The sequence below is a fragment of the Aptenodytes patagonicus genome, chromosome 7, assembly GCF_965638725.1.
Source record: "Aptenodytes patagonicus chromosome 7, bAptPat1.pri.cur, whole genome shotgun sequence".
NCBI classification, from domain to species: Eukaryota; Metazoa; Chordata; class Aves; order Sphenisciformes; family Spheniscidae; genus Aptenodytes; species Aptenodytes patagonicus.
In genome coordinates, this window is record NC_134955.1 from 26,417,477 (window position 1) to 26,444,667 (window position 27,191).

At 44.7% G+C, this 27,191-nt stretch overlaps 1 protein-coding gene across 1 annotated transcript in view; it reads left to right on the forward strand.

The window, feature by feature from the left end:
• Positions 1 to 15,534: 15,534 nt before the first annotated feature.
• The window catches only part of ACCS (1-aminocyclopropane-1-carboxylate synthase homolog (inactive)), a 28,851-nt gene continuing 17,194 nt past the window's right edge, over positions 15,535 to 27,191 (forward strand). The window contains exon 1 of the mRNA XM_076344408.1: positions 15,535 to 15,644. Coding sequence (XP_076200523.1) covers positions 15,596 to 15,644 — 49 coding nt within the window. The 5' untranslated portion in view covers positions 15,535 to 15,595. The remainder of the gene's footprint in view (positions 15,645 to 27,191) is intronic.

Below are 27,191 nucleotides of genomic sequence, written 5' to 3' on the forward strand. Positions count from 1 at the left end.
CTATTCATCAGCCAGCCTCCCCACAGCATAAAGGCCAAGGGGCCCAGAGGGGAGAGGTGGCTGGTGGGTGCAGCTGGGCTCAGAACAGCCACATTGCCGCTGTCAGCAGCAATGCAGCCATGCGTGGCTGCGAAGAGTGTCATTTCTGCGAGGGTGCTGGGGAGAGCACAGACCTCTGTCCTAGACCTCTGGGATCCCTTAGAGAGGCGTGGGGAGGTGAGTGCTCTGACATCTGCCTAGGTCCCATATACCTCTTGCTTTCAGCTTAGTCTTGAGATCTAAGCAGAAGAACACAAGTTTCCCACTACTGCCTGAGCCCAAGATAGGCTGTTATTAGAGAAAAGCCTCTTTGAGGGGAGTGAGGATTGCCATGAACTTGCATGGTCTGATTAAATTAGCTCCCTGTTAGTTAGTCCCTCAACTGGCACAGTGCACAGGAACCAGGGTGGCCTTCAGGTGAGCGTTCTGCCCAGGGCCAGGAATGTCTCCCTGCTGGTGTGCTGCTGAGCCGCCTGGACCGGCTGCAGCCTTGCCCTCCTGTCATGTCACTGGGAACATCCAGCTTGAAGTAATCCTAGCCAGGAGCCATTTCTCCTCCTGGCTGGGCTCACAGAAACCTTGTTGAGTTAGTCTTGCCTGCCTGTGAGTCTTTGCAGGTCTTGTGTGACAAACTGCTGATGGCAAAACAAGCTGCTTCTCAGTGGACGTAGCAGGGACTGGCTTTATTTATTTTTCCTGCTGCCAAGGCCTTGCTTATCTAACCTCCATTTCAGTCCTGTTCTGTGTGGAAATATTCTTATTTATGCAGCTGGGGCAGAGGCCCTTTTTGTTTTAACTCTTCTAAGTTTGAACTTGTGGAACAGTTTAACTCTTCTAAGTTTGAACTTGTGGAAGAGAAAAATCACTCATGGCGACTGTCTTCCTTCTGCTGCATGAAATGTGGTGCCTGATACAGGGGTTGTACCAACAAGCCCAGCTGTTTGTTGTTCAGTAACGAGCCATGGTAATGTCTTCAGTGCATTTACACATCTACTCAAATGCATCTAGTACAGCTAACCCAGGCCTTTTGGGTCCAAGAATCACCCCCATGACAGTAACATCCAGAGGCTTCAAGCCTGATACAAGCCAATAGCAAGAAACAATCCCTGTTCCAAAGAGTACTCAGAGGTGTAAGTGCCACCGTATCTGGAGGACTCTTTCAAGAGCACCCCTATGGGATCTCAGAGTGGGACTGGAGGCCATCTCCTGGGATGTCATGGACACACTTTTGAGGCTACTCTGCAGTCAGGCTGGGGGCTGTCCATGAAGGGGCAGGTCATTGAGCAGACTGTGCTTGTAGCTGCTCTCATACCATATGTGAAGATGTAGCCATGTATCTAGGAGGCCCTATCACTTTGTCTTGCTGTTTCTGCCTTTACTCTGGGTACCAGCATCCCTGATTGCCAGCAATGACTTGGCAATGACTATTGCGATAGTGGGGACCTGATGGTCTTCATGCACTGATGTTGACCTCTTTGATCATGGGAACCAAGGTGACTGTTTTGTTCTGTTATAAGTTAATAGAGAATTCAGTCATTTGCAGAGCATCTTATGCCTCTTAGGATGTCTACTGCAGTGTGAGGGCTCAACGGCCCTGATACTGTGGCTGTACTAAGTACTGTGCATTCCTAGACGATACTGTAAAAGGATGCAGAAATGAGATTTCTTCTTATATATTGCTTCCTTTAATAGTTTCTCAATGCACTGCTTTGTGTATTTGTTTAAATACTCCAGGCTCTAGGTTTGCTTTGTTCATCACAGTCTGTCCAACACAAAGGAAAGTCAGTCATTAGTGGTTAATTGGAACGTGTTTTTCTTTCTTAGCTGTCCTGTGCTTTTATGGACTGTCCAGGTGCCTGTTGCCAAAACAAAGTCGATCTCTGTGGCTCCCCTCTGAAAAGCATCTACCTATGCTAGGTTATGACTCCGCAGTAATTAATGAAGAGTTGCAGAGCTGGCCAACACTGTCTATTTAGTGTGGCCCAGCGTGTTTCTAAGTACCATGACAAATTGGTTGAGGGAGCATGTGTGCACGATTTGCTGCAGCTGATGCTACCGGTGACAGAATTAGACTGTCCATCTGCATGCTCAAAGGATCTGCATCGATAAGGACCTAATGACAGCTCTCATGTAGTCTGTGTGAGGAGAAATTGTAATTTTGGGAGCAAGCGGAACTGAATAGAGCTTGTTAGGAATGTTTTGACAAAGATGATGTGGTTAGAAAATGTGTATGTGCTGAAGCAGAAATGTTCCATGGAAACGTGGTTTGACAAACTTTGTCAGTCTTCTACTGGATAACTTGCCTGTTGTATCATATGTTTTACCTTGGTGCTGCACAGAAACACAGCTTCCAAGGTTTGCCCCTGAATTACTGCCCTGTAGTCACAGTCCTGGCAACCTCTGGCTGGCCGAGATGGGAATTCTCTTGTCCTGTAGAACCTGGAAACTTGGCTCTTGAGTGAAGTTGATGTGACTCTTCAGTTTCGGTGCTGCTCACTCCCAAATAAATTTGCTGTCCCTAATCAGTGTTGAGCAGTGATATTGGGAAAAAAAAACTATAGTAATTTTATTCAATAGCTACTGAAGTCCTGGGCTATGTCTAATATTTTGGAAACACCATGTATCAGTGTTTCTGAAATTAAATTTTACAGAATTTCTGTTTCACAGGAAACTTGCAAACCTTTTTTATGCCTATTTGAAATTACATTTCAAGCTATTGAAAATATCTACAGAAGGGGAATCCTATTATTCAGCTAGCCTGAGATCTGACTTCCACCTTATTGTAACTGAGATTTTGAGTGGATGTGGCTGGAGACGTGACAACCACTATACTAGATAGCAGTTGCTTTTGTTGCTGTATGAAATACAATGTATACTGAGGTTTACTTGCACATGGGCTCTGGAGGCTCATTCAATAGAGATTAAGCGCAGAATGTGTTTGGCCATTTCTAAAACTCTGCAAGAAAGAAAATTGTTTTGCAGGCTCTGATAAGATATTGCTGTGTTCTGTCTCTACAGAATGAGTTTGAAACTCAACAGCAACGAAAAAAATGTTAGTATTTTCTACATTCAGGAGATGTTACTTTCTTGGGAATTTGGTCACAGGTATATTTAGTGCTTAAAAAACCCCCACCCCAGAGAACTGAAACCCCTGGAGAAGTTTGACTATTGCCTACTTTATATCCTATGACTCAATTCTGTGCAGTTTTATCTTATTACAGACTGAAATCAAAGATGAAATATTATGACTCTAAAGCCATGGCATGCTTACCACCTTCGTTTCCAAGTGGCTTCACAGGATATTGAAATTATACTAGCTGTGGGATGCTTAGTTTCTCTGTGCAGCAATTTTGCTGCCCATAAGTAAACAGAGACTGAGATCTTAACAAGGTGAATTCCAAGAACTGCAATCCCGCAAGATAAATGAAAAACTCACACACATCCATCAGTATTTACCTTCTAGATCAAATCTCAGGTCAAGCTAGGAGGACAGTGTTAAAGATTAAAGTTCTGACCTAGGGACAGGGCAGCTGGGTTGGACTCAACTGCTCTGCCATTGGTTTTATGTGCTAATTTGGGCAAACAGTTTTATTTCACCTATTCTTGACTCCTCATTTTCAAAGTGGGGGTGGTAGTACCTTTCTGTCTCACAGGGGTGGGAATACAGTACAGCTTGAGGCACTCGGTCGTTACCGGTTTGGAAGTACAATAAATCCACCTGTTTTCCTGATTATACAGATGGCAAAGGCAACAGGGGGAGTCAGCTTTGTCTGAGGCTGTGCTAAAAAAGATGGACTAGTTGATCTAGTCTGGGAATAACATGTTCTGATGCCAGATCCCTGCTTTGGCCATCCTGTTGCTGTCTGTGCTATGCTTGGCTTTGTATCTCGGGTGCTGAGGAGTTCCACCTGGGGGAGCAACTTGGAGGTAAAAACCTCTAGTTTCTCTCCTTTACCAGCTGCAGTTTCTTCTGGAAGTCTTTCAGATTAGCTCAGTCATTAGACTCTCTAATTCCTTTAAAAAAGGTTTGTTTTTGCTTTCATATACTGACAACATGCTGATGCTTGTCACTTGACTTGGCTGCATAGCACTTCCCATGACCCCAGTAAGATATTTTGGAAAGAATATTAAAACAAGCATAAATTGGCCCTGAAGGAGAGCGTGTTCGGTAAGCGTGTGTTGCAAGCACTTACGTCAAGGAAGCTAGAAAGCTGTGCAGAACTATTCTCTCCCCGAAAACCTTGTCATGACGTAATTTTCTGAGGTGCTGACTGCTGACACAAAAGGACCTTGATGCTGTTTATGCAAGATCTGGTTGGCCTTCCCTCTAGTATTTACAGCACCCTCGTTGATTGCACATATCAGTGGAACAGAGGAGGCTTTGCTCCCATCTCTTTGGGAGCATTGCCTGGTACTGCACAACTTAGGGTTCTGCCACACAGTTGATTTGCCATGTGCACAGGTTACTGACAAAGTTGCATGTGGTCAACAAAATGTGTGTCCATCTTGGTCACTGACCAAAGGAAAGAATAATTAATGCAAAGCTATGAGAGAATGAAAAACCAGAAATATGTGCATGTTCCTTTTTTGTTCCATCTTAGCAGTAGCAGATTTTGTTTTCTTTTTTGCCAAAGATTGCAGTACCTGATTGCTCAAAATGATTGATTAGTTTAGGTAAAAATAAGCAGATTGTTTCAGCTATCTACAGCTGAAATGTAGACAGACTTATTTTCTGATGTTTCTTTAACAAGATATTTCAGATTGTTCAGGCTGGGATCCTAAGTGGAACTGGCTACCACTTACTGTTGGCGTTTCTAGTCCACTCACTAGGGCAGAAGACCCTATGGTGCAAGAGACCCATGTCCAAGCCGCCTTCTGCAAAGACTGATGCCCAGGTGCTTCAGTCACCAGGCTGTTGTGCTATGCTGTCTCCATTATGTTTTGTTGTAGAAATGGTGGGATGGCTTCAAAAGAGAAGCCTGAAAGACATATGTAGCATATCTGACGGTTTGGTGATTGGGACCCTCTAATGGGAAGGGTAATGGGGGCAGATAAAAGTACATGTTCTGGCTCACATACATGTGAGGTTTGAATTTGGGATTCCCTTGTACATGACGGACAACCAGAGGCTACTCTGCCCTGTGTAATAGAGCCCTCTAACCATCTCTGCTGAAGCTTCTCTACTTCATTTCCAGTAACTCCTGAGGTCAGAGTAAATGTGGTTCCACGGCCCACACAGTACCACCTTCTCTTCTGCAGCCCCGGGAACAGTCTCTGCTCCCTTGGGAATCCAGCCATTTCATCTGATTCCTTTGGCTTTTGTAGAAAATGCCCCCCAAGGGAAATTATTTGTTTTCCACCTAATAAAACATTTTACTTAATCTGAAGCCAAATGTTTTCAATTTGCCAGATATTCCAAAATATATCAGTCTCAGGGGGACCTGCAACAACACTTCCTTTTTTTTTTCCTGTTCCATGGCAGAACAAAATTAATTAATTAGCGCCCTCCTCTTCTCATGCTAAAGGCAAGGCGGAGAAAGTATGGGAGCGCTATCTCCCCTTCTCGGCACAGAGAGCTGTGCAAAACGTGCTCAGGCTGAGGGAAGCGCTGTGTCTGGGGGGAGCGATACGTGGGCACCCACCGACCCCGAGGGCTAGCTCATGTTTGAGAGGGCGAGTCACACCTGCCTGTTTGCTTTCCAGTGAAAAAGAGTTGCCCCGCAAAAGGAGAGGTGAGCGGTTCATAGGTTCAGGGCTGTCCTCAGGCAAAGGGGTGAATTTCACAATATCGTCTGTCCTTTGGGCACCTTCCTCTTTACGCACTGACAGCCAAACCACTCAGTTCACGTGCGCTGGGGCCGTGAGGTGCTGCTTCTTGCAAGTTATCTGTCTTGCTTGAACAGTATCGTGGATCACAGTTCCTGCTGTCGTGACAGTGACCTCCCTCCGGGCACCAAAGAAAGTGTCCAAGGAAGGACGTGGTGACACTGTGGCCTCAGTTACTTTCCTCCCCCTGCAGCCGCTGCCTCTGGCTCTCCTGTTTCCCAGCAACTCAGCTGGCAGGCGTGATGCCTGTGTGTTGTGGGGATACCTTCACCTCCGCTTCCAATGTCAAATCTGTGCTTTTACTCATCGGTCCTTTCTCTCCTCATCTGTTATTCAGCCCATGATAATGCTCCTATCCTCCTCACGAAAGCTAGACGGGGGGAAGGAGGAACAAGCTGTCTTCTAGCAACACAGGAACATATTGCTGCAGCCGCAATTGCAGTTACCAAGCGCGTAAAAGCCATAATTTCTTTGCCAGTGCACAGTCCCCATCCAGAGACAAAGCCCCTGCAAAGCCCTGCTGGCAACCGCCCCAGCCAGAGACATCTGCATGGCACATCCCTAAAGGGGTGTAGAGCAGAGGGGATGATACATCTCTACTCTGCAATTAAGGCTCTCATTTTGTCATTTTTATTCCCTTCTTGTGGAAGCCGGCAAAGCGCTTTGCTTCTTCCCATCTCCCACCCCCAGTGCAGTGCTTTACGGTGCTTGGGTGCTCCCTCCCCCTCTGCGGAGCGGCTGCCACCGTGTGCCCCTGTCCCCAGCTGCTCTAGCAGGGCTGGGTGACCTGCCACCCTGCCTGCCTGCCTTCAGATGAATGATGCACTTCTTGCTTTCCCAGCCACTGCTGGGAGGCACTGATCGGCACAGGACCCTGCTGCTGGGAAACACGTGCGTGCAGCCCTGCTCTGAGGCATAATGCAAAGGCTTAAGTATGTTTGTTTGCTTCATGGGTTCAGAAGGGCTGCCCAGGCCTTTCCCTACTTTTTGGGCTTTTTAAATTTTTTTCTTTTTTATGAGTCCTCTCTTTCCATGTCTGTGATTTAAAGTACCCTGCTGCAGGTCCCACACTAATCACTTGCCTGCCCAGCTCTCCTCTTCCACCTAACGCTGTGCTGCCAGGGCACTCCAAAGTGCGTAACTCTGAGCAGATTGACTGAACTGCTCAGCTGTTTGGATACACACGCAGGCTGCTTTCGGGGTGTTACTGATCTGGTGTGATTCAAAGATTTCACAGAGACTGAAATCTGGACAGACCCTGGGAAGAAGTCGGATCTGCTGCACTTCACTGTCCCATTACACCGACGTGCGTTGCAGGTTTTCTCTTCTCATCTGAGAGACGGTGTTGTACATCCTTCATCCTTCCTCCTAGTGCACTCACATACAAAGATCATCTCCGAGCAGAGCTGTATTTCTCAGCGTCCTAAAAGAGGAGTCACGAGGCAGAATGAGTCAGTAGTGCAATTTTTCATAGTTTAATCTAAACTTTTAGGGCCTGATTTCGTTATTGTTGCTTACATTGAGTGGTTTCTTCCTGCACGCTGAAATCAGCAGGATTACTTGTGTCACTTGGGTGGAAGGTTTTTTAAAAACACAGGTTGTTTTAGGTCAGGACTCAATTAGGGGAGTGAAGTACAGGAAGAAGTACTGGACAGGTAAACAGAGCTGGTGATAAAAGATGCCTTCACGCAACCTTTCCTCTGTCATGTGTACTTTTATGTTACTTAAGCACTTGAGCAGTTTAGTAACTTCTGTGAGCTCCAAGCTGGAGCAGAGGGGCTGGCAGGGAGTGGTGTGGAGTGGATTCAGTGGGCAACTAAGAAATGTCTCTTGTGGAAACATGCAGTTTTTTGGAGAGCAGGGAGTTGTATGCAGTGCTGTTCTTTACATTTTCTTTCCCAGTAAATCCTTACTCAAGAAACAGAATAACTTCCCCAGACCATCAGAGCTGAGTACTCCAGAAAAAGCATTTAGGTCTTTGAAATTACCCAAGGACCTGATGCCCTGTCCTCACATGCCACGAAACAGGTCTCTGCTATTTCCCAGAATCACAGATCATTCCTTTTCCCTCTTGTCCCTTCTTCTGCTAAAAAAAATTCAGTCCCTCTGCAGGATTTCTTAGTATCTTGGCCAGTCTAACTTGAAAAATACTCTTGTATTGAAGCTTTCAGATCTACTGTATTGCATATTTTTCTTTAGTCACGTCTTTCTTTTTTTTCTTTCTAGTTAAGCCCTTTTCACATGCATAAAAAAAATCTTCTGCTTATTTTTGCCATATTTGCAGACTTACTAGCATATCTGTTTTGTCTCTCAGCCAAATGTCAGACAGCTCAGTTCTGACAGTCTAGCTCAGTCCTCTCTCTCCCGTTTGTTTCTCTTCTCTGAATTCCCACTTTGACAATGTCTTACTGGTAGCGTGCTACCCATAACTGAGCAAGAGTATCCCAGAGGACATCACCCACAGATCTTGACCAGGATTGTCCCTTCTCTCCTTCAGGACATGATGTATTTTCTGATTCTGTCAAAAAAATCTTTTGCAGAATAGCATCCCTTCCCCCACTACTGCAGATATGACTTTTTCAGGATTAGCTGAGGAAGGCTTTGACCCTGCCAGATCTAGGGCAAGAGACCCCTGGGGACAGCAAATCGGGTCCTGGACCCCCGCTGCACTTGCGCCAGAGTACTGGCAAGTCAGGTTGGCTACTGTGCTCCCCAGTGAGCTCTGTCCTACTTTCTTTCCTTCCTTTACCCCTTTTTCTCTGTTCCTTTTCTCATGGCAAAAGCAGTTCAGCCCCTTTTTCTTGAGTCAGTAAGTTAGTTTTTTTTTAAATTCAGTTCAATCTTCCCACGCTGCAGACATTTTTTTCCATGCTGGCTGTGATATCACTCTGTATGGAGACCTTTCTTTTCCTGTAACCCCTGAAAGTGTGGGTGAAAACTATAGCATATATTCAAATATTTTGAGAAAGCATATAATAATTAAAAAAAAATGATTACCAGAGGCTTCAATGTTCTAATTTTCAAAGCAGTTAGATAATAGAGTAGGTCAAGAATATGCCTGCCCCGCTTTTTCATTTTCCACTTTCCTTATGTCCTATTTCTGTAGCTTTTAACCCTCATAATAGCTAATCCTTTGGGAGTAAGAATGAATCCCTTGAAACTAGTTTACTTGGAAGGCCTGGAGTAGTTTTTCCCTTTGCAAGCGCTAGCTTTACCTAACTGCATAATCTGTGTGAATGTTCTCTCTGGTAGCCTATGTAACCCATAGGACCTCTCAGATTGTTATTTGCAGTAGAAATTATTGAGTTTAAAGCCTGTGTTTCAGATCGAATGAGTCCTGGTTGTTAAGCTGAGGCACATGGGTGATGAGTAAGAATTGCCCTTGCACATCATCCCAGCTACTTACAAGCACTGATTGGTATTTTCTGTGAGGCAATAGCCACACATAGGTGAAATCCAGAGCAGAGGAGAAGAGAAGGAGAGCCAAAGTTGAACAGAGAACAGGCTGGGTCATGAAGAATAGACTAGAAAAGAGAAAACTTTTCCCACACAGTTTAGCACAAAGCGAATGAGGGATGACAAGGGGGGTGAGCACAGCTGGCCGAGCTCCTCTTCCCGGGTCTACGGGTGGTGCCTGGGGCTTTGGCAGGTCCCCTGGGGCAGCAGCTGTCACTGCTTCCTCTTTGGCTCTCTGTAGACTCACAGCTGGAAAAGTCTCATGGGCTACTCAGGCTCCATCTGCTCTCTGTTTATACTGTGATATGCTCCGCAGGGCCATACATGCAATGCACCCATCGAAACAGAGTCTCTGCAGAGAAAATGTCCCTTGTGACTTGACATGCTGCGCTACACGGGACAGGCATAAAGCTGCCGCCTCCTGCCAGAACTCCGCTGGCTCAGACCTCCCCTGAAAATGCAAAAAGCTCAGGTCAGGAGTTTGTTGTTGCCGTAGGTTTGAAAAACATTTGTTCTTCTCAGTGTCTGGTGTCTTTGGGGATCTGACACAGAGCTGTGAAACTGTACATGGTGCACCACCTTCTACAATATTTACCAGGCTATAGAAAGCTAAAAGTCTTAGAGGACAGGTTGCCCTCACAGAGCAAGTGCCCCAGGCCAGGCAGGTCCCAGAGATGGGGCTGAGCTTGCCAAGTTCAAACCCTCATCCAGGGCTTCGTTTGGCTTTGTTATCGCTCTGACGCAGTTGTATCTGGAAAGGGGCTTTGGGCGGGTCCTCCTTGCTCGTTCCTACCGAGATCAAGACTTTCAGGTGCCTGTGCAAACTGTGACCTGAAATTCCAGGTCAGAGCCTGCCTCGCAACCCAGCCCACCCATGGAAATGGGAGTGAAATTCCCGACACCTCTGGCTGCCTGAGCTGCCTGGATATTTACTGAGTTCTCCCACACAAAGTCCTCTGAGAAAAAACCCGGCTCCGGATCTCTCCGCTCTGCAGATTTTTTCCTCTCAAAACAGTCAGACTTGATCAAAGCATAACCCAGTTTGACAAAGAATTTGTGAACTTGAGCAGACCTGGCCTTCACTGCAGTTTGTAATGAAACCCCAAACCAGTGGCGCCTCGCCTGGTTCCAGGCTGGGTTTCACTCAGCTGCCGGGTTCAAAGCAGCCTAAGCCAGTTGGGTTTAATGGCTACAGACGCCATACTCTGTGCAGTGGGACACAAAGTGGAAAACAGGCTTTCGCCCCCTTGACAGACAAACACGAGAGAGGTCCAGTGTCTCCAAAGGGCAGAGGGTTTGGATGGGAGTCGCAGGGAATTTGCAGGGGGAATTCTGGTGGAGCTGGGTTTGCACAGGGGCCAAGCGCATTCCTGGTGGAACGCTGTTGACGTCAGCGCCCCATGCCTCGTTCAGCGCTGGATCCTCATTCGTGCTTCCTCCTGAGCTCATACGGCCTGGCATCTGGTTTGTGCTTTTGTTACCGCAGCTGTTTGCTGGTCTGGCTCCTTCAATAATTCCCTCAGTCCCTGGAAAACCCACCCGCGAGCCCGTCTCTAGAGCTCTGTGATTGCTCTGTTAAACACACGCTTCCCAGATTGGCTCCCTCTCCCCAGACTAATTCATCTGACTAATTATCCCCTTCGTTGGTGCTAGTTTGTTGTGAATGCAGAAATTTGGTCATTACAATTTGTTCTATTCTTGAAAATTCCAAAGTCGTTGAATAACGATGCATAGAAAAAGCCTTTTGTTAATTCAAATTCAGCAGTGAATAGTGGCAGCCCCTCTGATGGGCCTGGCACGTGAGGCTCTCTCTCCTGAAAACGTGAGGTTGTGGCAGCAGAAATTCGGCTGCTTCAGGGAAGTTGGGTGGGAGGCTGTGCTGTTGTCCAGTGCTGCAGCAGGTATTGCTCGCAGGTGCTTTCCTGAGCAAAATACTGGTGAATTCTTGGGAGACTTTCCAGTGGGAAACAAGAAGGAAAACCACTGGGACCTAGAAAGGAAAAATGGATTTCCCTTAGCGGAAGTGGTTTGGAAAACAAAGTGTCTACCAGCACCTTCTCAGTGCAGTGTCAGTCTAGCAGGACTCAAGCACAGGAATTGCCACACTGGCTTAGACCAAGGGCTCATGACTGTGCCCAGCCTTCGTTGCTTCAGAGGACAGCATAAAATGCTATTAAAATGGACACTGGGTAGCACTGTGTTAATAACCATGTTTAACTATGGAGAGTACTTCTGCTGTCTGCATAAATCTCCGCTGGATTTTTTGCATTCCTGCGAGCACTTTGTCTCAAGCAAGTTCTCAAGACAAGGGCCGTGTCTTTCAAATTCCTGTGGAGCCATCTGTGCAACTGTGCTCTGCACATCATAACTCAAAATACTTTGCTTCAGCTCTGTTTCACTAGTGAGTGGCAAGCTCTGTGGGCGTGTGGGACAGTTTTACACTTGGACCTTCTTTAACTGCGTGTTCTCTGGGTCTTACATTTTAAAGTGAGGTCATTAGGTATGCATAAATGATCTCTTCCACAGTTCTGCTTATGTCTGCCCTCTCATATCCCTCCTCACCTGCTTGTTTCTCTTCTAAAAGAACCATTTCTTTGGATCCCTCTCAATGTTTTTATATGGATAATTTTCCAATCTTCCTAGTGCCTCCTTTGTCATTTTCTGTTTTATTTTGGCTGTTTCTTTTGAAAAAGAAAACTGAACAGTTATTTCAGAGGCTGGACTACTATTATTCCTATAATTCCATTATATTTTCAGTATCATCTTTGTGATCTTCTCAGCATGCCTTAAGATTGATTGGTTTTGACCACTGCTGAAACTTGAGCAATATTTTTACTGAATCATTTGTTAAGTGGTTTAATTTTTTTTTAAAACACCAGTAAAGGCAGTTTGCCTAGTCTCCCATTGCCTGGTTCTCTCTGCAAGTTAGGACCTTCTGAGACTCTTACAGTTGCCTTTTCTTGATGTCAGGGGTAAATGATGTGAACTCTAGTTCAGATACTTCTACTCAAAAAATGACTGCTTATGCCAGATTTCCACCTGCTGCATTTTTGCTAAAATGGGTATCTTGAATTTGTCTGGATGAGCATTCCTATCCCAACATCACTTAATTATGGGGAAACTGAAAAAAATTATCAGCACCTATTTATGCATCTCTGAGAGCAACTCATAGACATTCCTGCTTTCTAGAAGGAATATGGCTACAGTGATGTTTTGGTTTCATGGAAAGTTAAAACTATAATTCCCTGAAAGAACATAACACATTGAGTCAAAGTCCATGAAAACATTGTTATCTTAGGACACCTCTGGAGTGAAAGCAGATCTTTTTGCTTCTGTCATCTCCTTGACTCTTTCTTGAGGTGATCAAGTTCTCACCCGGTGCTGTTTAGTGGCAGATCTTAATCATGTTCTTAGGGGGCAGTTCTGTTCCACCCAGAAACCACCACCACAGCTGCCGTCTCATTGACCACATCAGAAAGAAAAGTGAAGTTTGAAAGAGAGATGGAGTTAATTGCCTTCTGATCTGTAGATGAAAGGTTGCATCCTTTTCCACTTGCCTTAAACATGCTGGTTTAAAAGAGAGAATTTTATTATTACAGTAAATCTATTAGCTCTGGGGCTTCTTTTGGTAGGTCTCTGTTAGGTTTCTTCTCCAATACTGTGTGAGATGCAAAGTGACTTTTGCTCAAAATATTTGCTGTGGTTAACTGTAGAGAGGACCGTGAATCCAAAATCAGCCGATGGGGGGAAAAAAAAACCAGTGAGATGTGGTCATGCAGAAATGAATTGAATTCCTATGAATGGAAGATTTCCCATAAAAGGCCGCACACTGTCACCTGCTTATTCCCATTTGTCTCCCTGGCAGGCTTGAGAATGTGCTGGAACATACAGCTTTTTCACATTCTTTTCTGTGTATCGTTTTCTCCTCCTTGTCTACCCCCTTCCCCCCATCTCTAATATTTGTGTTTGAGTCAAAGCTGGACACAGCAGGAGAGAGATTTGGGTTCACCCCTCCTCTTCTCCTCTGATCTCTCAATCTCTTATTTATGTCTGTAAATGTTTTGCTTTATTTGATGTACATTTGCCAGAGAAATGCTGGGCCCAGCTCCAGGCAGTCTCATTTCCCTCTTCCATCTTGAGACATTCCAGACCTGAACAGCATGAGCTTGCACAGCTAAATATTTAGGAGAAAGCAATGAAGCTGTGTCACCAAAAAGCTCTGAATATCCCTCAGAATAAAATGAGATATTTCGTATGTGCAGAAAAAGATGCATCACACCTTTTCTATGAAAAGTCTTGGAGCAGACTGGGAAAGGCCTATACTTAAACTATCAACCATTGTGATCAACTTAGCATCTCACCTGAGTCTCATATCAGAGGTAAGGTACCACCATACTCAACTCACTTCTAACCCCAGACCACTGAAAGATCACAGTGTGGTGGTGACTTCTCAATCCAGTAGGGTCCCAGACCCCTTCTAGCACAGGTCAACTTCTTTCACTGAAGATCAGCATCTTTGTGTTTCTTCATCTCGTTCCTCTTTTAACCTTTCAGTACTTTCTACAAATGTGGAGACAAATTATGGCAAAGCACGCTTCCCTTGGAGCACAGGCACTGTACTGCTCACCTTTGTTGAGACAAACATCACCCTCTGCTATGAGTTCTGAATCTGGCACCAGTGACTTTGTCTGCAAAGGTTTCAGAGATTTCTAAACCTCTCTTAAAAGTTGATGCAGAATTTTGCCAGAGTTTACCACAACTTGTAGGAGTGATGATCTTCAGCAGAGGAGTAAAGCAGACAGCTAGGACTGTCTGCCTTACTTATACTGTTGCAGCTAATTTTGACAGGCTGTGAACCAGAGCACAAAGTCTGAAAAAAGTACCAGAGGTTTGGAGTAGCTTCTGGACATTAGCGCTTGTATGAATCAAGCTCCAAGCCTTCAGACTGGACATGACCATGAAAGCAGCTCTTTCTCCTCCATTGCCACATACCCTGGACGTGATGGCAGTAGAGGAAATTGAAAGCAAATGGGATTCTGGAGAAAGAGGTCCAATTTATCCTCAGTGATGCTGGAGTAACTCCACATGGAGGCTCCTTCATGTCCAGATGAGCAAGACAAGGCAAAGACTGGCTGCCTGTATGCACTTGCCCTGCCTGATAGTGGCTAGAGCATGCTGCATCTTCCAGTTGTCTCCTGCCCATCGTAAAGGTTCTTAACACTTCTCTAATCAAGTAAGGACAACACTGTATTTAATCAGTTGCCCATCAGCTGGCACAAGGCCTTGAAGTAGCTTGGAAGAGGGAGGACAAACACTGCATACCTGCTTCAAGCCTCTGCCCAAGACATGCTCAGCAACATCAAGCACTCCCGTTCTGTTTGTTTCTGGGTTACAAGTGAGTATTACAACAGGGCTACTAGTTACACAGATATACAATATCTTTGCACCAGCCTAGGCCCAACATTTTACTCGTTAGCTTATCAGCCTTGTCATCAAATGGGAAACATCTGAAGCCTGGTCATACGCGAATAAATATTCCCAGTGGATGAGAGGGAGGGAAAGGGAGAGGTAAGCCAACAGCTTGACTGAATGCAAATAGCAGAGAAGGTGAACCAGCTCTGCATTGCCAAAGTCTGGATTTTTCTATCAACTTTGTGATTGTTTTTGCTTTTCTTAATGCTCCAGCTCCATGGAAATCAGTGTTTATTTATTCATATTTAAATAATGCATTCCTAGCTCTTGTGTTTGTAGTGTGAATCTAGAAGTGGAATGAGCCTAAACTCACTAACATCCTGAAAAAACACCAAATTTATTATTATTTCTCAAAAATGGGAGCTTTAAGGCAAGTCTCCTGGAAAAGGGGAAGTCAGGATGATCGTTTTTGAATGTTTGCTAACTCAATATATTGATAATAAAAGAAAAATGTGTATATTAATATACACAAAAATATGTAATTCCCTGAGGTTTGTGTATCCTCCATTCCAATTAATAAAACCAGAAATTAAAACCAGCATCTGTTTTCCACCAAAGATTTTAACTGAGCAGCTGATAGAGAAAAATCTATGAAAGCTGTAAATAAAACTTCTTTTCTTCCTCCCTTCTTGCAAATTGTTCTGTAAATAACTATGACTGGTTTTGGACCAGAGGCCAGACCTTGACCACTTAATCAGTGGATCACCTGTGCTTTTTCCGCAGCATCACTTGGGAGCATCTGGCGCATTCTCCATGTGGGACAGGCACGTGGCTTGTACCTGAGTTTGGAAGGGAGACAGCAATGATCTCTCACTCTTCCCCCAATGGTTTGGAGCACAAGAGAGCACCTGGTGAGACAACATGGCTAAGAGGTGACTCCTGCTTTGGCACAGTGCCTTCCACTCCTGGAGATATGTAGGTGATACACGATGCTGCCTCCTGGGTACCGAGCAACCACTGCCATTTAGCAAAGCCCCTGCCTCAAAGGTTGGTAATGCAGATGAGATTTGGAGTGGTTTAAAACTAGCTACTACTATTAAAGCAGATTAATATTAGCTTAAACAGACTCTGGTGCTTTCTGAAAGAGGTATCCTTCTGTCTGCAGACAAAGAGGTTTGAAGTATGCTAACAAGGAGAGCTGGTTTTGAAATCTGTGCTGTCTCTCTGAACATAACTATACTCTGACTTCTCTCTCTTTGCATATTTGAATTTAGTGAAGTTTAAGGAGTTTCGTGGAGATAGTGAATGAAATCCCATCCATCAGACTGAAGCAGCCTGGGGACAGGCAGAACACACTTCCCATGTACGCTGCCTCTGCTTGCCAAAATATTTCTTGCTTCCAAGTGGAAAGAGGCAGGTTTCCTTGTGGGACAAACGGTCTGCTTCAGTCATGACCTCTGGGCCAGCAACAGACTTAATGGGTTTTTTGTGAGGTATTCATAATTTCTAGATAACTGGCTTGAAATGTAACTAATTGCCTTTATAAAAGTTACCATAATTTTGGTCACTTCTGAATCAAAGCAGTTTCAGTCAAAAAAATGGGAAAGTAGAGGGAAGAAAGATGGTGACAATGCACACATTTCAAAGGGAAGGTTTATGCGTGTCTTCCTTGATAATTACCCCGTTCAGTTGCAATGGATCCAAAACTGCAGAGGAGAAGGGGTGAAGGGACATGAACTAAATCTGGCCAGTAAGATAACTTTTTAAGGGTAGACTCAAATTGGGGTTCAATTAAAGCAGAGTCTCTTAAGGGTGAGGAAGATACTCCTGGAGTGTACAGTCAGATGATAACAGGACAGACTGAAAGGCTGAGAAATTGGGAATGTGATGTGAAGGCTCTTGTTTGTAAGTCTTTGATAGTACTGCAGGTGAGATCACGTTTCCTCTCTCCCACCTATCCTTGATTTACAAAGGATGGAGGCTGCTACTACAGTCTTGGTTATAGACATCTGACTCAAGTTCAAGCCAAGCAGCTCACATCTTTAATACTGGTGATCTCCATTTCCTTTCCTGTGTCAGCTAGGGTGGTGATGGTCCTGGATGCATTCCAGTAGTCTGGACAGGAGGTTTGGGTGGAACTGGCCTCCGCTCAGTTTCTGCTGCACAGCTCCCATGGCACAAAAGCAGTTCCCTTTCTGAAGTCTTGCCAGATGCATTGAAGACTTAAATAAAAGACTGAAAAAATTTCTTTCATCTCTTGCAGTCACCCACCAGTTTCAAGCTGTGCAACGATGGCAGGGTGGCATGGGGAAAGTTTCCTTTGTCAACTGAGCATGACAAGCCCCTTCTGGCTGTATTCAGGGCATGAGTACCCTGACTCAGCTCACTGGCGCTACACTTACCTACTATTTTTAAAAATTACTTACAAAACCAGAGCAGATTCTTTTGCTCCCACCGTGTATCATATTTGGAAAATGACATCAACATGTCAGCAGCAGAGACCGGCTTTCAGCAGGCTTGAGAGACCCTGCAAAGGGTGCTGGGCCTCAACTTGCCAGAGATTTATTAGCTTTGGAAAGAGGGGTCTCAAGTATTCCCTCAGGCTCTGGGATGGGAATTTGCTGTGACAGTCTCAGGTTAGGAGGTGATCTCTGCAGAAACCCTCTAGTCTTTGCAAATCTGAAGTTAGGGGGTGGAAAACATAGTTAGCATTGGCATTCTTCAAGGCACTGACATCTGATTGTTATTGATATCTGGACCAGTGAGTAGCTGAACAGCCTGTCACTTGAAGATCTAGAAGTATTTTCTTAAATGGTTTTAGAACCTTTTGTGAAGTTCCCTAGAACAAATTACTGTTTAACAACAGCTCAGTAAACATCATACAGTTAACATGACTGAACACAGTACAGTTTGAACTGAGATTGAGTTCTCAAAGAAAAGGTTTGCCAAAAACTGCAAAACAAACTCTGTTCTTTTCCTTAATGCAATAAAACCACTGTCAGCCTCCAAGTCAGAAATTTCTAGCAATAGCTGTGACTTCTGAATGTTCTCTTCCACCCCAGAAGGCTCACACCCGATGATTGATAACCAGCGCACATGCTGCTCTTTAAATACTGCAAGGAAGGCACGTGATCCTAGCCAAGGGCACAAGGACACGGCCTCTGATTGGGAAAGCCTTGCAAGGGGGGGTGTGATTCTCACACATGCTTTTCTGGGAGCTCCTTGATGCAATCTGAGTCTAATGAACACACCTGACAAAGTAAACAAACACAAAAGAGAGCACTTCCTCAGCCTTTTTGCCAGAGTTATAACTGCAGCTGTGCCCAGGATCATAAGGCAAAATCTGACTGACTGTCTGCCAGCCCATTTCTATTTCTGCCAGCAAAGTCCACCGGTAAGAGCAAAATACTAGTATCTTGCTCCAACTGTGTTTTGCTTCAGCTGTAAGGTATGGGGAAATATTTTTTGTTTGCTTTAGACAATGGGTATAGTTCATTTCTGGGGTATCCTAGTTCTGGATAAATGACACTGCTGTCATTGTGGGGCACTGAACTCGGAGAAGACAGCCAGCATCTCTTGTTGGTACTTCTCCGCACATGTTCTTTTTGACCTGTGAGAAGCCACTGAATTGCTCTGTGCCTCTCTTTCTTAGATGTAAAGTGGGAGCAAGCTGTATGACTGTGTTGTAAGGTTACAGTCATACACACACATGAGGCATTTGCCTATTTTACAGCAGAAAACAAGGTTGGGATGACCAACAGCTATATTTTTAAGAGTAATTTTTTTCCCTCTGCCAACTTTTTTGGAACTGGACCAGTGCAGAGGGATGACTGTTAGTCAACCCACCATTATTTGGCTGGTAGGTGAGAATATGCTGGATATTGGGATGGAGGAGCTGCATGTTGGACCAAACCAACTCAGGACCTAATTAGCTTTGTGGCAGCCTCCTGGGTGAGTCTGCACCACTGTAATGCAGGGAGTGAGAAGAAACAGTGGGGTCTGGCAGAGACAATGGGGTCAGACCCAGTGTTGCACGGACGTGGTTGTTCTGCTTTGAGGACTGGGTTGGCTCAGGACCAGTGTCGGAGGGAATGGATCTCTGACAGATTGGAGCTGGCTTTGTGTAGCACCACTCTGCACACAGCGCAATCCTAGGATTGCTCAGGCACTGCTTAGATACATGTCTTCATGTTCACTTGAAGTCGTCCAGCATTGAGGGAACTGGCTGAGACAGCTGCAGAATTGTTAGGAATTATTTCTGAGATATCACGTGAAATGGATGAGACCCCAAAATGTCGGAAAAGGGTGCACGTAATGATGGTCTTTGAAGAAAGGAGAGAAAGAGGTGAAAAGAACTGGGTAGTAGTCACCCCAGTTCCAATTCCTGGAAAAAGTGGAACAAATGAGCTGTGCGTAAGCATATAGAAGATAACAAGGTGATAAGTCGCAGGCATGCAGGCCTGTCAAGAAGAAATCCTATCAGAGCAGTCTGCCCTCTTTTTTCTGACAGAGTAACCAACCAGGGAAGAAAAAGGAGATGTCCTATATTCCGAGTTAGGTAAGGTTTTCCATGCTCCTTCACATGATACTCATAAGGCAGCTATGGACATACACCCTAGGTGAAACTCGTGGAATATGGGTGCACAGCCCCATGGAAAAGCCTATTCACTGACCAGCCCTCGGAGCTTTGCATCAAACGGAGAGGGAGCAATGAAGGGACTGCAGGGTCTCTTCCCCAGTCAGTCAGTCTTGTCATTAATGGCTTTGTAGCTGCAACAGAGATAATGCTTATCAAATGTGATGGCAGTGTCATGCTGGGGGGCATGCAAGCACACGGGAAAACAGGGTCAGAATTCAAAGGGGTCTTCAAGCACTGGAGAACCAAATGGAAAAATATTTGATATGGACAGGCACAAAAAAGGAATGAATAATCCACTGCACAAATACAAGGTAGGCAATGGCTTGCAGGACAGCAGGTAGGGAAGGTTTTAGTGGTTATAAGGGATCACAAAATGAATGTGTTTCAAATGCTTTGCTACTGTTAAGAGACCAACATTATCCTAGGACAAACAGACACAAGTATAGTCTCTGAAACAGTCTCCTTTCTCTGCTTAGCACTGGTGGGATTTTGGCTCGAATGTTATGCCTAATTGTGGATGCCAGATTTCCCAAAAGCTGTAGATTGGTTTAAGAGAGTTGAGAGAAGAAAACCAAAAATAGTCAGAAGTCTAGAGAAGATATTCTCTACATTTTTTGAGTTTGTTGAGAAGAGAAGGCTGTATGCTAACCTCTCAGCTTGCTGCGAAAGAAAGAAGACAAACAGTTTTCTGTGTCAGTGGTAGATAGGACAAGAAATCTCCCTTACAACTTATATTGTAGCAGGGGAGATAAGGGTGAAGCATTAGGAAGCCCTTCTCATGCCAAATGTAGTGAAGCACTGAATAGGTTGCTTAGGGAGGCTGGGAGTCTTTTACGGGAGATTTCAAAAACTTTGCATCTTCCAGGAGTGATGTCACGGTAGTGCTGCCACAGGTAGAGATGAAAGTAACAGAAGAGAACAACAGAGAACCCAGATAGTGTAGCTGTGGAAACCAGACGAACCTTTGGGCAAGTAAGTTTCTCTTCCAGTCTCAAGCTACTGGTAATCTTGCTGTGGAACAGACCACAGTGTTCCTGCCAGTCCGTGCCAGACAAGCGACAGGGGCAGGAGAAATCACTCAATAAGAAAAGAAGAACAAAGGTGCTTGGCAGCCCTTTTAGAAACAAAGGTAGCAGCAGCACCTCCACGCTTTTGTTGACTGTTTCTGCCTTATTTTATTCTCCAGATACTAATGGCAGGTTGCAGAACTATCAGGACAAGAGTTCTCCCCTGCTTCCGTTTAAGTGTCTGGGGGCCACCGGCTTTAAAGGGATTTCAGGTTCTGGGTCCATGTGGGAAACTGGAAGGATTTCCAGTCTTGGGAGAACTGACTTCCACCCCGACCACTTCCATGTTTCTTTCCCTGACCAATTTTTTTTTTAATCCATACACTGCTCTGAAGGGAAGATAGACTCTTAGCAGCATTGACAAATATCTACTTAAAGGTATCAAATCCTTGTGCTGTTCTAACTTCTGGTTATGTCTCCTTTCCAGACAGCAATCAATACAATGTGGTTGTTTGAATTTAAATGTTAGCATAAAATTTCTGCTAGCCTTATTTAAAAATTTATTTCAGGCAGCTCGAAAACCTTCATTCCTCCCTTGCACAGCCAGACAACGATGATTTCCCCAGCCTGTTCTCAGGAAGTTTGCATTAAAATAGTATTTAAAAATTGGAATTTCTTTTCTGGGCCACATCAAGTTCAGATAAACATAGCATAGCTGGATGGGACACCGAAGAGTTGTACAGCACAGGCAGCTGGCGTTACGCAGTTCAGCAGGACCAATGTTGTCCCACAGAGTCTCAGGCTGTTTCCTGAGTGTGCTGGTAGTTACGCAAGGACAATCAATGTTCCTGGGAGCAATTACTGACTTTTTAAGGGCAACATCACTGAAACTCTTGCACAACAAGGTGGGGAGAATAAGGGAAGGAGAACAGAAAGGTCTCCAGCTTTCATGAACTGACTGCACAGGAAAGCTTAAAAAAAAAAAAGACTACTATTTATTAGCAGTAACTAAGAAAGGATAGACAGCACTGACAATATGAGGGGAATGTTGCCATTTGAGGATTATACTTGGTTCAGGAAAGCAGAAGCTGAGCACAGCTGATGTTGCCTTTGTAGCTCTCTGTTCAAGGCAAGCAGTGATACGAGTTTTGTGGCCTCAGCCTCAGACACAAGGCTACCAGTAAATGTTAGCATCACTTGTTATTCTCAGGTCTGGCAGAGCAGAAAAGAAGGTCAGGATGAGGATGATGATCTGCTGTCACTGCGGCGAGGCTGGAGCAGAATAGCTGCAGGGCTCCGGCACTTTAGGGTTGAGTTGCACTGGCAGAGCTCTGTGAAAACCAAGGACAGCCGTAGCAGCGGGTGCTGCAGGCCAGCATTACAGCTCTGTGGGAAAGTCTTCTTTATGTACGTGGTTTCCCACTGTATATAAATAGTTAATTTCGTCTGTAATTGCAAAAAACTACACTGACGCACACATACATACCACCACCCCCCAGGTTAGAAAAGACTCAGTGTGAATGAACAGGTCTTGCTGGGGGCACGTTAGAAGTATCCTGCCTGGCTTTTAGTCATGCTACAGGAAACAAGATCCCAATTTCAGCTCATGTAGTTATTTCGGGCAGAAGCGGTGTAAACTCCTTACTGTTGAGTATGTATTTTCTGTATGAAAATACAGAAGAATTCTCACCCATGGTTTTATCTAGAAATTTAATCCTGACTGTTTTCTGTATCAGACCAAACATGGCTCTGTGTCTATCTTTAGCATCAGATAAGGGCCAGTTAGCCTGCTCTTTTCCTTGCCTTTGGCTTTTCTCTTTTAAGGCAAATGGTGAAAGATCCTGAATATGCTTTACTTAAAACTAGAGGGACAAAAAAACTTCTGGCAACTGAAGGGCACAGTCCAGCCAGCCACAGAGAGGGAAATGGGTTGATACCTGGTTTTGTTGTGTCATTACTTGGGGAATTTTATCTCTTGTATTTACATCAGTGATGCAATTTTGGTGTTAGCAATTTTTGTGTTAGTGTGTCCTGATTTTGTAGAGCAATATAGCAACACATATATCCCTGTAGGTTGTTGCTGTGTTCCCGAGCATATTAGCTACTGTTTTAATCTCTCTTTCAGGATAAAGGATAATACCATCAAAATGCGTAACTTTCTGTGATAAAAACAGTACCCTTATCTTATCAAGCTGAGATTTTTGTGATCTGCAGATGTGAGTTTGGAGGCCACAAAAGGGGCTGAGGGGTTCTTGGCTCCGTGTCTGTGGGTTCTGAAATGACCCACGTTGTTTTCTGGCAGCAGAGAGGGAGAAAACATTTGCATGTCTCCTTGCAAAGAACTCACAGTACAGACCAGAGCCAGCCCAAGAAGCAGCAATGGCCAAAAAAGAAAGAAACCAGACAAATAAAAATGCATGACTGGCTAATATAAACAGCATGTTAAGAGGGAAGCAACTTTGAGTTTTCCAGCTAGAGCCAGTACCTCTTCTTTCCCTGTACTCTCTTCAAGGCAGTTTTGCCCTGCAGTCCTCTTCCAGTATCAGTGACCATGAAGAAGCTGCAAACAGAGGTCACTACATCAGCTGCCACACTCTGTGTCCTTCATGGTGAAGCCTCTCAGGGTTTCTTTCTCTAGGGGCAATGCAAAATCTCTGTGTTTAGAAAGGGAAGGTTTCAACCAGCTCCACAAGGAAATTAAATGTAAATGTGAATCTGCAAGTGATGAGTGCCTTTGCTTGCCTTGGTCACGAGGTGCCTGGCAAGCCTTAGCGGAGGGATGCACAGGACGTGAGGCACTGCAAGAACTTTCTCTACATATAGTATGACAAGTGTCAGTGTCATATAGAAAGTTAAATTTATTTGCCCTAATAGACACATTGGGTTTGATTTCTTGCCCGGGGCATCAGCCACTGTTACTTCACCCTGAAGAATCAAACACAGATCCTGCCAGTCCCTAGTTAACTGTGGTGTGCTCATCAGTTTAGCAGAAGCGCAACCCACTCCTGCCCTGAAATTTGTCACCATTTCATCTGTAGCATAGACAATTATTCAGTCATGACTTACAGAAATTGTATTATGGCAGCTGAATCTACAGGAATTTAGGTATCTTTGAAGAAGAGAATTGGTCTCTCTTCATTTTTAGTCCTGTCCAGGCCTGAAATTGCAGAAGTAGGCTTGGTCATAGGAATCTGGATCCATTCCCTTTCTTGAATCCCTCTAACATATGAATTTAGACTCTCAGATTCACTTTATCTTGTTTGTTAATAGTCACAGGGTTAGACAGTACTTAAAACACCCCCAACCCAATCACCGCTTCCTGCTCCAGGGAATACCATTAACCAGTTGCATGGGATGAGTAAGCAGGCCTGGCTCTTATCAAGGTAATTTCCACAGAAAGTGGGAAAAACACAGTTTCGCAGTTGTTTGTGTGGATGTTACACTGACTGTGAGGGTGGAAAACACTCAGCACTTCCAATAGCTCCCTCTGCCTGCAATGGGACAGGTCCTGTGGGTCTGCCCAGAGTTTCACAGAAAATGCAGTGTGCTGTTCAATCAGTTACAAAATTGACACTTGGGGGGGGGGATATCAGTCCCAGAAAACCTAGGTGCTTAATAACCAAACTCTTCTTTTCTTCTGCAGTTTTTCTTGTCCAGCTCTGCTTTACGAAAGGTTTTTGAAGACTGTCCTACTGCCCTCTGTGGGCTTTACAGCAAAGTACCTTAAATAACCCTTTGGGCATGTGTTGGGAGCAGAGTCCCTCAGAAACTTTTGCTTCTCTTGTCTCATGTCCCTGTGCTGAAGCTGCTTATTAAAATGATGTCTTAATTTAACAAGACCAACTGTACCCCCGCTGTGCCTGCCAATGCAATAAGAAGCCTAAGAGAAGGCATCTGTAATGGTTGTTGGGGCTTGCTCTGAAAGCTGGCGAGATATAAACTCATCTCCAAAGAAAAAGACAGAGCTAGATAAATTAGTAATGAGTTAGGAAGGAAGATCCTGGTACATATAAGATCCCGCCTTAGTTTTGGTTTAGGTGCTTTATTTCAGTCATCATTTTGTGGTTTTCAGGGGCTGGGATGAGGGTTTTTGCAGGAGGATTGAGTGTATAATCAATTTTACTAATAAGATTTATACATCAAAAACTCTTTGTGAAGCAGAAAGGGTGTTTTCCAGCACTTCTCTACAATGGTCAGTTTTTAAAGAATGTAAAAATAAATGCTGCTTGATGGCTTCAGCTGCTCAGTGCCCCTTGGCAATCTGGGGAATGAGATGCAGAACAGGCAGTGCCTGGGGGTGGTCTTCCGCACCATCTCTGGCCAGGGCATCAGCTCAGATCCAGAGAAACTAACAGAATTAAGAGAGTTTCAATTTGTTGTGGTTTGTCCAATAACATGGCAAAATCTCATATTTATTTATACTATCTACCAAACTAGGGAGATGTAAGAATGTTTTTGTCTCAATGGTCTGTTTGGACTTTAATTTCTAAGCTGCAATTACTGCAAAGAATTTTTACCAGTGTCATCTCTTAGGAGCTAGACCTGAGTCTGCTCAACTCATCTGACTCCAAGTCAGTATGGAAACAGGCATCAGATGGTTGTGGTTTCGGTCACGGTGCTGCTGGGCTTTAAGTAAAGTGCTGCCAGCAGCCACTACACTTCCCAGGGAAGTAACCTTCCTCTGATCTACAGCATTGTAAGAGTCAAACCAGCATCCTTTTCCATGTCAGAGGCTGTTGAAGATTTGTGTTTTACTCAGCTGCAGCAGAAACTTCCTTTTATACTGAACCGTGGAGAGCCATGTACTGAAATTCTGGAAAACAGGCCTGCTGGGCAACTGAGCTGCCGGTTAAATCTCTCACTGATGCATTCCCGGCCTGCCAAGGTCCCCCTGCTTACATGTGCTCCTTCCCACCCATGGGTTTCCATGAAAACCCAAAGTAGGTTGCAGACCCAGCGTGGCCTGCGCTGGCTGGAGGAAGGTAGCCGGAGCTGGAGCACCCTCTGCAGGGACCTTCCACCCATCACCACGCCGAGCCGCCTGCCTAGGCAGGAGGCCTGCCAGGAACACCTCCATCCCACCACGTCTCCTCTTGCGGAGTCGAGATGGGTGTGAGCCAAAAGGCCAGAGAGATTTTGCTTTGCAAAGCTTCAGCTCAGGGTGTGTCAGCAGTGGGAACTGCTAAATGCCCTCTCTGCTGTGAGGGGATGGGAATGACTTTCTTTGGGAGAGGGGTAGAGAGCAGAGTGATTGTGGAGATGCTAACCCAAACTGCTGCTCGTTATTAGCCGTCCTCTGTGCAGCATGAAGGCCTCTCTAATTTTAAGGCTTTTTTAAATTATTATTAAAAAAAAGCTGCTGTAGTTACAACAAAAGAATTTATTGTTACCACCTGACATTTAACTGAGTTGCAAGGCCTCTACGTGCTTTTGTGAAAGTTTTCCCTACCAAAACCACCGTGACGGTTGTCACATTTCCCAGCTGATATTCAATGGGCCCCTTCTGCTCAGCTTGCAAATGTGCTGTAAATAAACAGAAATTTCGGCTTCCAGGGCTTTCATTTCAGTGCTGTCTGTGACCATGCCATTGAGCTAGACTCCAAATTTAATGAAAATTTATTTTGAATGTCATTGCTTACGGGCACCGGCAGGAGAGCACAGTCTGTTGCTCTGATGGCCTGCAATGTGTAGGGCAAACACTGTTGTCTAAGATTTAGCTGATCGTCAGCTAGTTGCATCAATCACTTGGAGACCTATAATAAACTAAACTTAACAAAACAGTGAAGCTTAACACCGTTTTTAAAGGGGGTATTTTCAGGATCCCATGTCATGGCTTGTTAGAAAAGGAGTTGTGGTACGCAGTTTGCTCAGGGAAGGAATGCCCTGCAACTGCGGCACTCAGCTGTCATCTGCTGAGACGAAACCGAGGCATGAAATTCTCTGAGAATAAGGAAGGTACTCCGTGGCAGCATTCGGTTTGCATTCCTGAGCTTGCTGCATGAAAAGGAAAGGCAGAGAGGGGTTTTTGTCAAACGCGTGTTAAAAGAATTAGCCTGTCTTAGATAAACCAAATTAGGTGGCACCCACACTTTTGTCAATAAAATAGGTATACAAACTGGTTGAGAAAATAAAGTCTTTCTTTTTGGTTTTGCAGTTCTCAGTGGCTTGCACTGTGCACAGTTTAACACCGTCACTTCTTGCGCTTTGGGAACACAGCCCCTGTTAGTCCTCTTTTCCATCTGAATTGGAAAAGCAGCTCAAAGAACTGGCAGCTCAAAAAATTATCTCAGCAATATAACAGCGTGTGATATGTTTGTTCTCAATGCCATGCATGCCTGACACATGATTGCAAGGGAAGCTCTTAACTTCATTTAAAAAATCAAGTTTCCACTTCATGTGGCATAAAAAGGTGGAAACAATGGAACCATGAACAATAGTTCAAGATTTATTATTATTGTTTTACATCATGAATCTAGCTTCCATCCCTTTTAATGCTTGTATTTTGAAATAGTGGCTCTTTCTGAAGTCAGGGTATATGTCGAGTTACTTTTGAGAATGCTCTGCTGCTGCCTGGCTAAGTTATGGCCCTCAGGTATAACAGGCTGCAACCAGGCTCTCGGGCTTCTTCGAAAAGCTTTTTAAAAAGACTGTTCCATGCTGCCTTTAATCTATTTATATTTACTATTAAACTTCTACCATCAATGGCTCTATTCATTGTTGCCCTGGTCTTTGTGTACTCCAGTACACAGTCAATGTAAATGTCCTTATATAATTAAGTCTGTATTCGTAGAACATAGCACGCCGTTCCCATG